The following is an 11,929-nucleotide window of genomic DNA, read 5'->3' on the forward strand; positions in this document are numbered from 1 at the left end:
CTTATGACAAGTCCGAGGAGGAAAACGCAGCCATATCGAAGGCCGAGGTGGAAGCCCATTTTGCACCAAAACCGCCACCGCCGCCAAGGGAGAAAGTGCATGAGGAAACGATTGACCACTTCATTCGTATGGCTCAACCACCAGCTCCCAAGCCTGTTGACACAGACTATGAGCGCCACATCAGGAAGTTAAATCGAGCACGTCTACGTAAGGAGGCGAGCTCGGGATCGAGCAAACAACAAGCAGTTGTCAAAAAATGCGGGAAAACCATTCCCCAGCTGGGAGAATAGGCGGCGCAATCGATCCCCTCTCTTGTTGTGCCAACAACACGTGACAGTATGCGCGCCCAATATTATTGTGGGCAAACAATTTACGTTCCCGAGGTGGGCAATGTGGTAATAACCAAGGACCATATAATGCAGGCTAAAGTTCTCAACATCACTGTTGGACAACTCCTCGAGATCGAGCCCATGCCTGTGCTTAGAGAGGATGGAATAAAACGAAAATATGTCCGGGGCCAACCTTTGGTCGAGCCATACAAGGTCAAGAACCTCCCAACGAGAATGTATGAATTGCATCAATGGTACATGAACATTACCAAGATTTCAGATCGATTGTCCCTCATGGTGAATGTCAAGGAGGAGCATTACTTCCATGAGAAAGCTCTGTCCGTTGAGTATTCTGAACTGTTTCAGTTATATAATCAAGACGCACTCGACAAATCTATCGTCAGTTGCTATTGTCTGTAAGTGATTTCTTTCTGTAATTTAAGTCTCAAGCTAGCTGTAGTGATCCTTTTGATCAATCATTACCTGTAATTATCCTCACTATATTCTTTTCTGTGGTATTATGCAGGATGAAGATGTATGAAATGAGAAAAGGTGGACGCTATGGCATTGGGTTCATTGACCCAAACACCGTTAATGAATACACATGGCGGATAAATCCACATCATCAAAAGGACGTAGAGGACAACATGCTAGAGTTCTTGAAGCGCCTCAAATACAATGAAGATATACTACTTCCTTACAACTTCCAGTGAGTCACACTGTCTTGTACTACAAATTCTCTGTTTTTGCCTACTAGCTAGCTACATGTTTTTGCTTACATATGCCCGCTTAATTAAGACATGCAAATGTGTGTGCATGCAGATTTCACTGGGCCTTGTGTATCATTAAAGTTGACGCCGGAACAGTTGAAATACTGGACTCACTACTCAAAGTTAAAACTGACTATAACATCTTGTTTGGGATAGTCAACAGGTAATTTCAGTCATTATTAACTATATATCTCGGCCTATTTAGTTCGTCATTTTATGATATGAACTATTTAATAACCCCTTTATTCATTTCCTTTGTCGGCGGGAAGGGCTTGGGCAAGGTTCATCAGCATCACGGATGGCGAATGGAAAAAAAAGCTTCAGTGGTTTCGACCCAAGGTAAGTAATTAAGTAGTACTAGCTAGCTAGCTAGCTGCCATCTCTTTAATTATCATGCTTGATTAATTATTATCTGATCAAATTCCTATAAAGGCCCTGAAGCAGGCGCAGGGGACTGATCTGTGTGCATTCTGTGTTTGCGAGAACATTCGCATGATGGCGTCCGAAAGGAGCAGATCTCAAAGACAGGAATGGGTACGCTTGTCAGAACTCTATTCACATTTTTTACACCATTATCAATATCTAGTCACACAACTAATACACATGCATATTGATCTCCTTCTTAACAGTTCAGAGAGGTGCGGGAGAAGCTCCTAGAAACGGAGCGCGTAGAAGCACTTCAAGAGGAAATAGCGGGATTTTTGCTCGACCAGGTCATAAATCCGAAGGGAGAATACTATTACCCGCTACCGCCCCCATGAAAACCACTTCCAATTGACATCGTGCTCCGAAGGCACCAATTAGGCTAATGCCACTAGCTCCGAAGGCAACATGCATATGTAGGAGAAATTGTATATAGCTATACATTTGTGTATGTGTGAATTAATTAATATGGCGGTTTGTGAGACATTGATGATATATATATGCATAATTGGTTCTACTAGAAATTATATATATATATATATATATATATATGCATAACATGTACAATGTGTAATATCGTAAAATACCAGCAAACGAAAAAGAATTAAAATGGAAACACAAAATTAAATAAAAAGAAATCATAAAACTAAACCCCCCAAACCTTATAGTACCGATTGGTATTACCAACCGGTACTAAAGGGCTCCAGCCCCCCGGAGCTGGCTCGTGCCACGTGGTTGCCCTTTACCACCGGTTCGTGCTGAACCGGTACTAAAGGGGGGGGGCCTTTAGTGCCCACACTTTAGTGCCGGTTATGGAACCGGCACTAAAGGGCCTTACGAACCGGTGCTATTGCCCGGTTCTGCACTAGTGTAGTACCGGTTCGTGCCATGAACCGGTAAAAGAGTTTTTTAGTTGATTCTTTCTGCAGCTGTTTTTTAGTCCCACCTCACCAAGCGAGAGGCACTCGCAGCGGTTTATAAGCCCCGAGTGCAGAGACGATGCAGAAGAGGCTCAATGCTAACCTGCATGTTGCTTAGCTTTAAGCCTTGAGGAATAGGGTAGACTGCACGGAGCTATGTGCAGTGCAGTTTACACTATTCTGAAAGGCTTGAAGCTAATTAACGAGAATTGCGCCTCTTTTTTATTTTTAAAGACTTATTACAACTCAGAAATAAATAGAAAAAAATAAATATAGCAGAAAAGAAAAAAAAACTATATAAAAAACTACTCAGAAATAAATAGAAGAAAAAATAGTTGTGATTAACTTTACTAAAAAAATGAGCATAGATGCGCTTATAGAGAAAATTAGACCTAAATTCATAATAAATTTCTACTAACTTCAGAGAAATTCAATATGAATTTAGGTCAAATTCCCTGTATAAGGGCATCTATTTTCACTTTGAGTGGAGCTCAACAAGGCAGAGAGGGAGGAGCTTATAAACGGGTGTGAGCGCCCTTCGGTTGGCGAGGTGGGACTAAACTCTGACCGCAACGAGGACCAACCCTTTAGTCCCTGTTCGTGCCACCAACCGGGACTAATGGGCTCCCTTTGGTCCCGGTTCGTCCCACCAACCGGGATATCCATGGTGGTGGGCCAGGAGTGAGGCCCATTGGTCCCGGTTCGTCCCACCAACCGGGACCAAAAGGTCCAGACGAACCAGGACCAATGGCCCACGTGGCCCAGCCGGCCCCCGGGGCTCACAAACCGGGCCAATGCCACCATTGGTCCCGGTTCTGGACTGAACCGGGACTAATGGGCTGACCCGGTTTGGACCATTGCCCCCTTTTCTACTAGTGAGTCAACATGAATCCTCACTGTACCTGTATAGGTACAGACGAGGATACATATTGCAGCCACAAATCATACACATATAGTTCAATGAGGACCAAGTGCTCGAGATAGGTTGAGAAGTAACATATTTAAGGTGGTAAACACCTTGTTCGCTTAGCAGTATGAGACTAAACTTAATTAGTTGCGGTGATACTTAGCAGTAGCGAGTTTTGATGAAAAACGCTGCTACTAAGTACTTTAGCAGTAGCGCGTCCCTTGGAAGGGCGCTACTACTATATCTAGCCTGGAGGCAACACCGTGACAATTATTGTAGTAGCGCTCGTTTCACCTAGAGCGCTACTGCTACTTAGATATTAGTAGCGCTCTTTACAGAAGCTCGCTACTGGTAATTAGCAGTAGCGTCTGTTTTTAAACCACGCTGCTGCTAAGATTCTGTGTATAAGGTTTTCCCTAGTAGTGCTGCTGCAGCGCGAGGGCGGGAGCTTTACGGGCATGTAGATCCCGGCCGGGCCTGTGGGCCCATGGTCTTGGTATGCTCCTGCTATTGTGTCCGGTCGGCTACCGTCATTGACGGTGGAGGTTGTGCCCTCCCGCGTGCTGACGGTGCTGCGGCCCCTAGTCCCGGCTCCTATTCCTTGTTGTGCAGACCTCACTTCGTGATGTCGTGGTGAGACGGCGTGGAGGTTTCTTGACCATGGTGACGCAAGATGGTGGTCGGTTTGGTGGCAGGCTCTGGAGCATCCGAGGTGAAGGTTGGGATCGGGGGAAACCCCTGTCGGCCTGTCCGCCACCGACGCGGCGACGCCGCTGGGTGCCGCCGGACCTTCCTGGAGGGCGTCGGGGGCGATCCTTCCTCTCGCCTCGTCGTGTACCGAGGGAAACCCTTGGCAGTAGTGTCGTCATCGTCGCGGTCCTTCTTTGAAGGTGTTGATGGGTACCGGTGCTTCGGAGCCTTGGAGCTTGGTGGGAGATCTTCGGTGGGCTCAGTGGTCGTGAAGCTTCTTCGTTTTCGTCGATCCGCGTTGTCGACATTCTTTTCTCTTGATGTTTCTCTTTCGTTTCTTTTAGGTGTGATTGTGTTATTTCCGCCCCATCACATATCCTTGGTTGTATCGGTTGGTTGCTTTGTAATACAAAGCGGCGGAAAACCCTTTTTCGTGAATCTGCAAATTGATCTAGCGTTATGGACGTGATGGAATCGTGTTTTTCCCAGTATATATTCTTTATTTCGTTTTTTTAGCACAAACAACACCCATGTGTATTTATGTTTTTTAATTTTTAATGACTAGTGGGGCCCGTGCTAAGGGCAGAATGAGTGGTTGAAAAAACGAAAAGTCATCTGGCGCGTGCTGCTGCCTGGCTCCCGCTGTCATCTTCTACATGCAGCAGCATCCATCCATGCATCCGCCCAAATGTAAGTGCATGCATGCACCGATGCACGCCATCTCCAAGCTCTTTATTAATATTGCTGCCAGCCAGTACACTAATCGAGCACTAGAACATTCACTGCCAGCCAGTAGTGTAATCGAATTCGAAGCAGACTCGCTGCCAGCCAGTAGAGTAAATGAGCAACCGAGAACTCGCTGCCAAAAGGCTCCGTGAGAGAGTAAGCGAATTCCACCGCACTCCTCTCCTGTCCTCGTCCACTCCGCCACCGGAGCAGCAGCTTCCAATTCCGCCCCCGAAAGTGCTCTCTCGCCTCCTCTCGACGACCCAACATAGCCATGGAGGCCATCACCGAGCTCCGGGCCCAGCTGCAAGCCCACCTCACCAGCATGTACGCCACGGTCAGTCCCTTCCCTCACCTCTATAGCCGCCGTGCTCTCTGCTCTCATGATGGGTTTCGACTGGCTGTCCCCTGACATCTCCTGAGCCCTGACAGTTTCATTGCCGTGATCGATCTAGGGTGCCGTGGACGCGTATTTCCAGCAGCTGCAGGAGCTGGACGAAGGCAGTGCAGGCACGGGCTACGTGGCCGAAGTCCTCAACATCTTCCTCAATGACGGCGACAGGATCCTCAGGGACATCGACGGCCTGCTGTCCGTGTCACCTCCCCCACGCCACGCCCGTGGCCTTGTTGTCTCTTTCTCTTCTCGTCTCGGATACTGACTGACTTGCTCTGCCTCTACTTGCCCATCCGCAGGAACCAGCCCCTGCACGAGGTGGACTTCTGCAAGGTGGACGCCCTGGTGCAGCAACTCAAGGGGAGCAGTTCCACGTATGATGATGATTAGCCCTTCCTTTTCTATATATCCCCGTCCATTTTTAACTCTCTGTCTCTGTGTTTCTCGGCTGCATGGATTCAGATGTGTTTGTCACGGGCATGCCCATCATGACAGTTGCAGTGTCGTGTCGCGATAATTAGAAGAAATGAGCTTAGTTCTGTTTCTTGTACTAACGGAAGTACCGATATTCATGCCAACAGTAATGTTATTAACTTTGTAATATTTATTAATCATGTGCTATTCAGCGACAGCGTAACGCCAATGGTGGTTTTTTCTAGCGTGTCCGTGTTTCTCTTCGGATTGCAGATGTCTGTCGTTGTCGACTATCGTATGCACATAAGTAGAAGAGCTGAGTTTAGTTGTGTTTTTAGTTACCTAATTGTCGGTATTCCTGTCTATGGCAATGCTTAGGTCATCAAATAAAATTTTGTCGTCTTGCGAACAATTCTAGTCTTACTAAATCTGCCATTCGCCAACGACAATATTCTAGGCCAGCAATAAAAATTTGTCGTTACAGAAGCATTAATTTATGGTATTTACGGTCGGCTACTCTACATATATTACGCCAAGTGCCTTTTTTTAGTTTATTCACTGCATCGGCATTATTTTTATTCGGATGTGTCGGTGCAGGGAGCGTACGTCATGGAATGCGGATTGTGTTGTTTAACCATTAGAGCTGAATTTAGTTGTGTTTTCTATAATGGAAGTACCGATGTCCATTCCAATGTTATGGCTCAGCCATGAAAACTTTGCCATTTTGTAAATATCTCTGGCACTACTGATGCCGTAAGGTCAATGTTTCTTCTTCTGATTCTTCAAACAATTTATTGTGTTGACAGCCATGATATAAAATGGCCCCTTGAGAATATTATTGTGACAACCCATGTATGTTTATGTGTATCAACATACTATAGCATTTAATAAGATTCAAAACATTATAGTTTTCTGATGTTGCTCTTTTTGGCATGTATCAGTGTTGGTGCTAAGAAAGTGAATCTCGCTTGCATGGACTTCCAAAAGTTCTACGTGGCAAAAAACAAAAAAGGGTTTGTACTCAGTATCTCATTTTCTATGTTGCACAATAATGATTTTTTACTATATGTGTTGGTCAAATCGTGTATGCAAGCCTGCCAGCTTATTTCGTCTTCTATGACACTAGTTTTAGCTCATACTAATATGACATTCTTAAGAACTAACCTACTTTTTCACTTTGTCTCGAATCAGCTGATTGATAGAACTCAGTTCTATATTTGAATACATGTCTCTTTGATCATTCTCTTGTAACTTGTCGGCTCTAGACTCATGCTTATAGCGCAACTAAGTTTTGAGGTAGCTAGTTTTTTTTTTTCAAACAGAGGTTTTTTTTTTGCTGGGCCAAACAGAGGGGTTCAATTGCTCTACCATTTAAATTTAGTTTGATCAACCTCTTCAGAATTGACAATGTGGTATTTTTGCATTGTTACAGATGCCTCATGGCATTGGCTCTTCTTAAGGGTGATTTCTGTGACGTGCGCAACAAACTCCAAACTTTGATGCAGGTAGCACTTTACCTAATGTACCTATCTAGGCTTTGGACTTCCAGTTTCACGCTATTATGATAATATTTGGATTGGTCGTATATTATTTAACATAAAAAAGAAGAACCTTGATACTATTCTTGTTTCTTCTTAAATTTATCTGCCAATATATTGTTTGGTTTTTGGAGCACTTACGTTGTGATCTTTGAAGGTCCTGTTTGGCTGTCAAATATTGTTTTCGTAATCTTATCATAACATTTTGGCCATCTAACTCGGTTCCTTATGTTCCCAGATTAAGTTTAAAAAGTTGATATCTGCCAAGTACCAGAATATGATAAAGACTACCTTGCAAAATGGCTGATTTGTAAAACCATGTCGTAATCATTAGTTTATTCTTCTTTTGATGCAGCTAGAGCAACAGATCGCGTCCTTGGTTAGTATGTGGTAGTAATCAACGGAAAAAGAGCATAACATCGTGAGATTCCAGGCACAATGGCGTGTGTGTATCTCTGAAGTATTTGTGTTGTGTTGGGATTTGGTCGAGCACACGGAGTCACGTGGCTATTCTTGCTTCGGAAGTTGGGGATCACAAACACCCCGTGAATTGAACTTGTTGTCTTTTCTATTGACTTATGTGTCTGTCAACTCTATATATCTTTGTGTCATGAATGGCCCATAGGTCGTGTGTAAACTCTGTACCTAGCTTGTTGTTTGGTTGGTGGGTGGTGACTTGGTTTTGTTGTGTGTTGCTGGTTCTTTTTATCATCTAATGAAACGTTGGTGCCTCCCGTTTGGGTCAGGAGTGGGTGCCCATATTGAGCTCTCAAGTCTCATTTTTTGGCCGGTGTACCGAGATGTGTTGTTCTTCGGCCTCCTCCGCCACCAGAACCTCGCAGCATCACTGCTGCAACAAACTGTCTAATCTGCCACCCAGAGGAGAGAGAAGATTTGTTGGGGCGGGGCGCCGAAAGGTGATGCAGGACACCATCTAGCAGGCAAACCCAAAGTCCATCTTGGAGGTATTGGATGAATTTTCTTGGAAGTAGCAATCCAATAAAGAGACTCTGTTGAAGCAAACTAAGAAGGGTTGGGAAATGTCGGAGAAAAATGTTATTGTCAGAGCTGCCAAAACTAATAGAGATGATGTCAAAAACATAGTTCGGCGGTTCCGAAAAGGAGTTGTGTGCAGTTCGGAAGCTATAGGAAACATGGTTCGCTCATCATGGCCTACTCACTCCTAAAAGTCGTAGTAGTTGGTGGAAAAACTCAGAGTAACTCGGCAATGAAACAAAAAAAAGTTGACTTGCTAGCGTGAAATATTTCAGAATTTTGGTTGATGATCTTATCTTGGAGTTCGACCACATATACTTTGCTTTTCTCCTCTTGATAGTATGACTATTCTACACTCTGTGTGAATCCTGGAATCACTAAAAGCCTATAAAACTGTATTTTAAGAACTTGAGGCACACAACCACTTGAAGAAATAGATGTACAGGTCAACATGGATGTTTCCACTAAAGTTTATGGGCTAATTTCCTAAGATAAACTCATAAAATGTTCATTATCTCAATTGGTTTTTCCTTAATCACAAAAACCTATATTAGGGGTATATAGGTTGTGCTTTCAATGTTTTAGTTAGGCGATGAGATTGAAGTATTATTGTTAACTTTATGTCATATTTGTGTCGTTTTAGAACCAGCATGTTCATTATTTATTTTAATTCGAACTCCAAACATTATGTGTGCCGTGCTGTAATGCATGATCTAAAATGTTCTGTACGGAAATAGGAATTATTAGCAGTGGAGGAGCACAGTACAAATAAATATATAATGAGTTTTAGCCTTTTAGGTATAGATAACAAAATTGTAGGATGGTGGAGTAGATAAAAAAAATCTCTCACCTTCGCTCTCTTATTGCTAAAACTGATTTTATTGCACTGCTCTTAAGCTACATTCCGTGCACATGCAAAACACAAAATGTGGCTACTTATGGCATACGCCATAAGAAAAAAAATCAAGGGATGTGTGAATAGTACATGCATTCACTTATCTCTTTTCTTCTCACATGGCTCATGAGTGCTCGTAATTTGATTAATATTTAGGCGCACACAATACACCACAAAATATGCATATAATTTTAATATAATAAGAGATGGATGCAACATGGTATACTTGCACTACTAGCTAAGAAAAATCTGCAATCGAGACATATTCTAAAAAAGAGGTTAATACTTCCGTCCTTTGTATCATCGTGATGCACACAGCCATTCGAGACATAGATCCTTTGAAGAAAATCATAGAATTGATATATGATATATTGTAAGGCTTTGATGGTTACTACCTGGAATCAATCCGCTGGAGTGGCAAATGTAAAAATATGGATGCCACCACCACTCCATATGTCAGAAGTAACGCTAAAAAAGCAAGAAGAAAGCTTGAAAGAAGAAAAGAATTACAAAGATTGTGTAACATTGCTTTTTTACTGTACGATCAGGATAGTCACCTAAAAAAATTTAAATGACACTCACACTCTTTCCTTGCTTCTCTTAATCTTTCCTTTCACACCAACCATCATCCTACATAGAAATGTATATTAGTTAATTAATGAAACACGTCATTCGATAATTGCAAACACCAAGTTAAATAGAAAATTTTAGGTTCCACAATATGGTGCGATTACATGAAGAAAATGGCATTTCAAGATGCACTGCTATTGCAAGAAACAAAAGAGCGCAAGTGCACAATTTAAAAAATGGCAAAATAGTGCTCTGTGTAGCAAAAAATACGAAATACCAAAATATACAATAAATGATTGAAACAATTAATTTCATGATTGGATTATTTAAGAATTGTGTCACTAGAAAAATGGTCAGTTGTGGAATCCCCACCCATCTTATACAACATCTTAATGCTAGAGGTAGATTCAGACTACTGAATAACTTATTATATGACTAGTCCTATGAGTACCATTCGTGGTATTTCGGAGGTTTTATCTCACTTAGGTAGACTCTATATACATATATTTCAACCCTCGAAAAAATGTCAACCACAACTAACAGTTAAAATAATATCAATTTTTACTCTTAACAGGAGCCAGAACGATCAAGTTAACAACAAAAGTATATGCACAAAAAAGTAGAACATAATTAAGCCATAATACATATGTGGGTGCATATGGATGGGCATGTGCCTTGATATCATCCCTGGAGCGCCGAAAAGCTTTACGGTGGAGTTTTAATGTTTCCATTAGTTTGTTCTTTTTGTTCCCAGGAAGGTTAGAGCTTACAATAACAGGGAATCACGTAGTTTCATCTAGGAATTCATACCTCAGCCCCTCTGATAGTGGTTTATGTTCAGGAAGTGGAAGTTCTCCAACCCCCCCCCCCCCCCCCCCCCCGCGACTTTGGCACCTCCCAATCAAGCTCCTTTCCAGCTCATCTTCTGGATTACCGAAGTAAATGGGGGCAAGCTGAGCTATGGTCTTATTTTCTACTTTCGAGCACGCCTTGAGTTATGCCTTGTTTTTAAATTTTGGGAAATGGAAATTCCATTTTCTTTTCTTTTCCATGTTTGAGGGCATTGTCTCATTTTGCTATATATATTAGCACATGAAGTGTTCAAAAAGGGTCTCCCAGAGGTAATAAGAGAAAGACCTTGTTCTGGTATTTCCAGGACAACAAGCTCAATGAGATAGATAAAGGTTCTAAGAATATTATGACTGATACGAAGAGTTCTATAAGGATTCCAAAAGGTCACCGAAGGGTCTGACCATTGCAACACGAGCACCATTCTGCATGATAGCGGGTATTTTCTTATCTATGGAATCCATACAATGGAACAAGTAGCTGTAGGTGGAGAAGAATACTTCCATCTGAAGTCGAAAGAATCATACATGTTCCTGGTGTCATCTGTAGCTTTGAAGGAGACGCCAAGGGCCACACGTATAGCCGGTGGACACGACCATGAGGCACCGACCATGAACGATGCAAGAGGTGGCATGACCTCAAGCTCGTCAGCAGAAATGTTTCCATTCATTATTTCTTCTAGGTTGTGTTGTCGGATAAGCTACAAGGGACTCACGTCACTACATAGGAATCTTTTGAGACTTCCATTGGCGGGATAGTCTTTCCATGCTCTACATTGTTGCGCAAACTCCAGATTCAACACATTCGGATCATTAACATATACCACACTTGGCTGCTCACTAGTAGAAAAATGACCTAATGTTGAGCTTATTAGTCCCGGTTTGTAAATAAACTGGCACTAATGTGACCATTAGTCCCGGTTCGAACGGCTATGCATTAGTCCCGGTTCATTTGTGACCAATAGTCCCGGTTTGTGTCACAAATCGAGACTAAAGGGGTGGTGGCAGGCTGGCGTCAGGCCGGGGCCCCACGAGCCCCTTTAGTCTTGGTTTGTGCACAAACCGGGACTAAAGGGTCAACCTATAGTCCCGGTTTGTATCAAAAAAACACATAATATATTAAAATGTTCAGCATGAAAATCTGCATCCGATTTCGACCGCCATAGGTTGTTTTGCAAATATTTAGAATCCTCAAATTCTTAAAGAAAAAAAAGTTATGCTCAAATTTAAGTTTTTTTGAATTTTGGTCAAACTATGGTCAAACTACTGATTCGAGAAATATTAGTGTTACTAAATAATTATTGTTTTTTAGAATAATAGTTTCAAACTCAAACGGTGAAACATGTGACTTCATGCTCAAGCTAAACTCCTGAGGGTTAGAATACTAGGGAAAAGCCTATATACAGAAATTTAGCAACAACGCGGGTCAAAAAAGAGCGCTAGTGCTAGATAGCAGTAGCGATTGATGAAAAACCGCGCTACAGATACAATCTTAGCAGTAGCGCGTGT

At 42.6% G+C, this 11,929-nt stretch overlaps 1 protein-coding gene across 1 annotated transcript; it reads left to right on the top strand.

Annotated features, from left to right (window-relative positions):
* Positions 1 to 5,039: 5,039 nt before the first annotated feature.
* On the top strand, positions 5,040 to 8,087 carry LOC123086225 (histidine-containing phosphotransfer protein 2-like). Its single transcript, XM_044507940.1, has 7 exons — positions 5,040 to 5,102; positions 5,221 to 5,354; positions 5,459 to 5,533; positions 6,515 to 6,586; positions 7,006 to 7,078; positions 7,467 to 7,490; positions 7,992 to 8,087. Exons 1-7 carry the CDS (start codon positions 5,040 to 5,042, stop codon positions 8,085 to 8,087), a joined length of 537 nt encoding a protein of 178 aa, XP_044363875.1.
* Positions 8,088 to 11,929: the final 3,842 nt, after the last annotated feature.

This window comes from Triticum aestivum, chromosome 1B (assembly GCF_018294505.1).
Source record: "Triticum aestivum cultivar Chinese Spring chromosome 1B, IWGSC CS RefSeq v2.1, whole genome shotgun sequence".
Classification (NCBI taxonomy): domain Eukaryota; kingdom Viridiplantae; phylum Streptophyta; class Magnoliopsida; order Poales; family Poaceae; genus Triticum; species Triticum aestivum.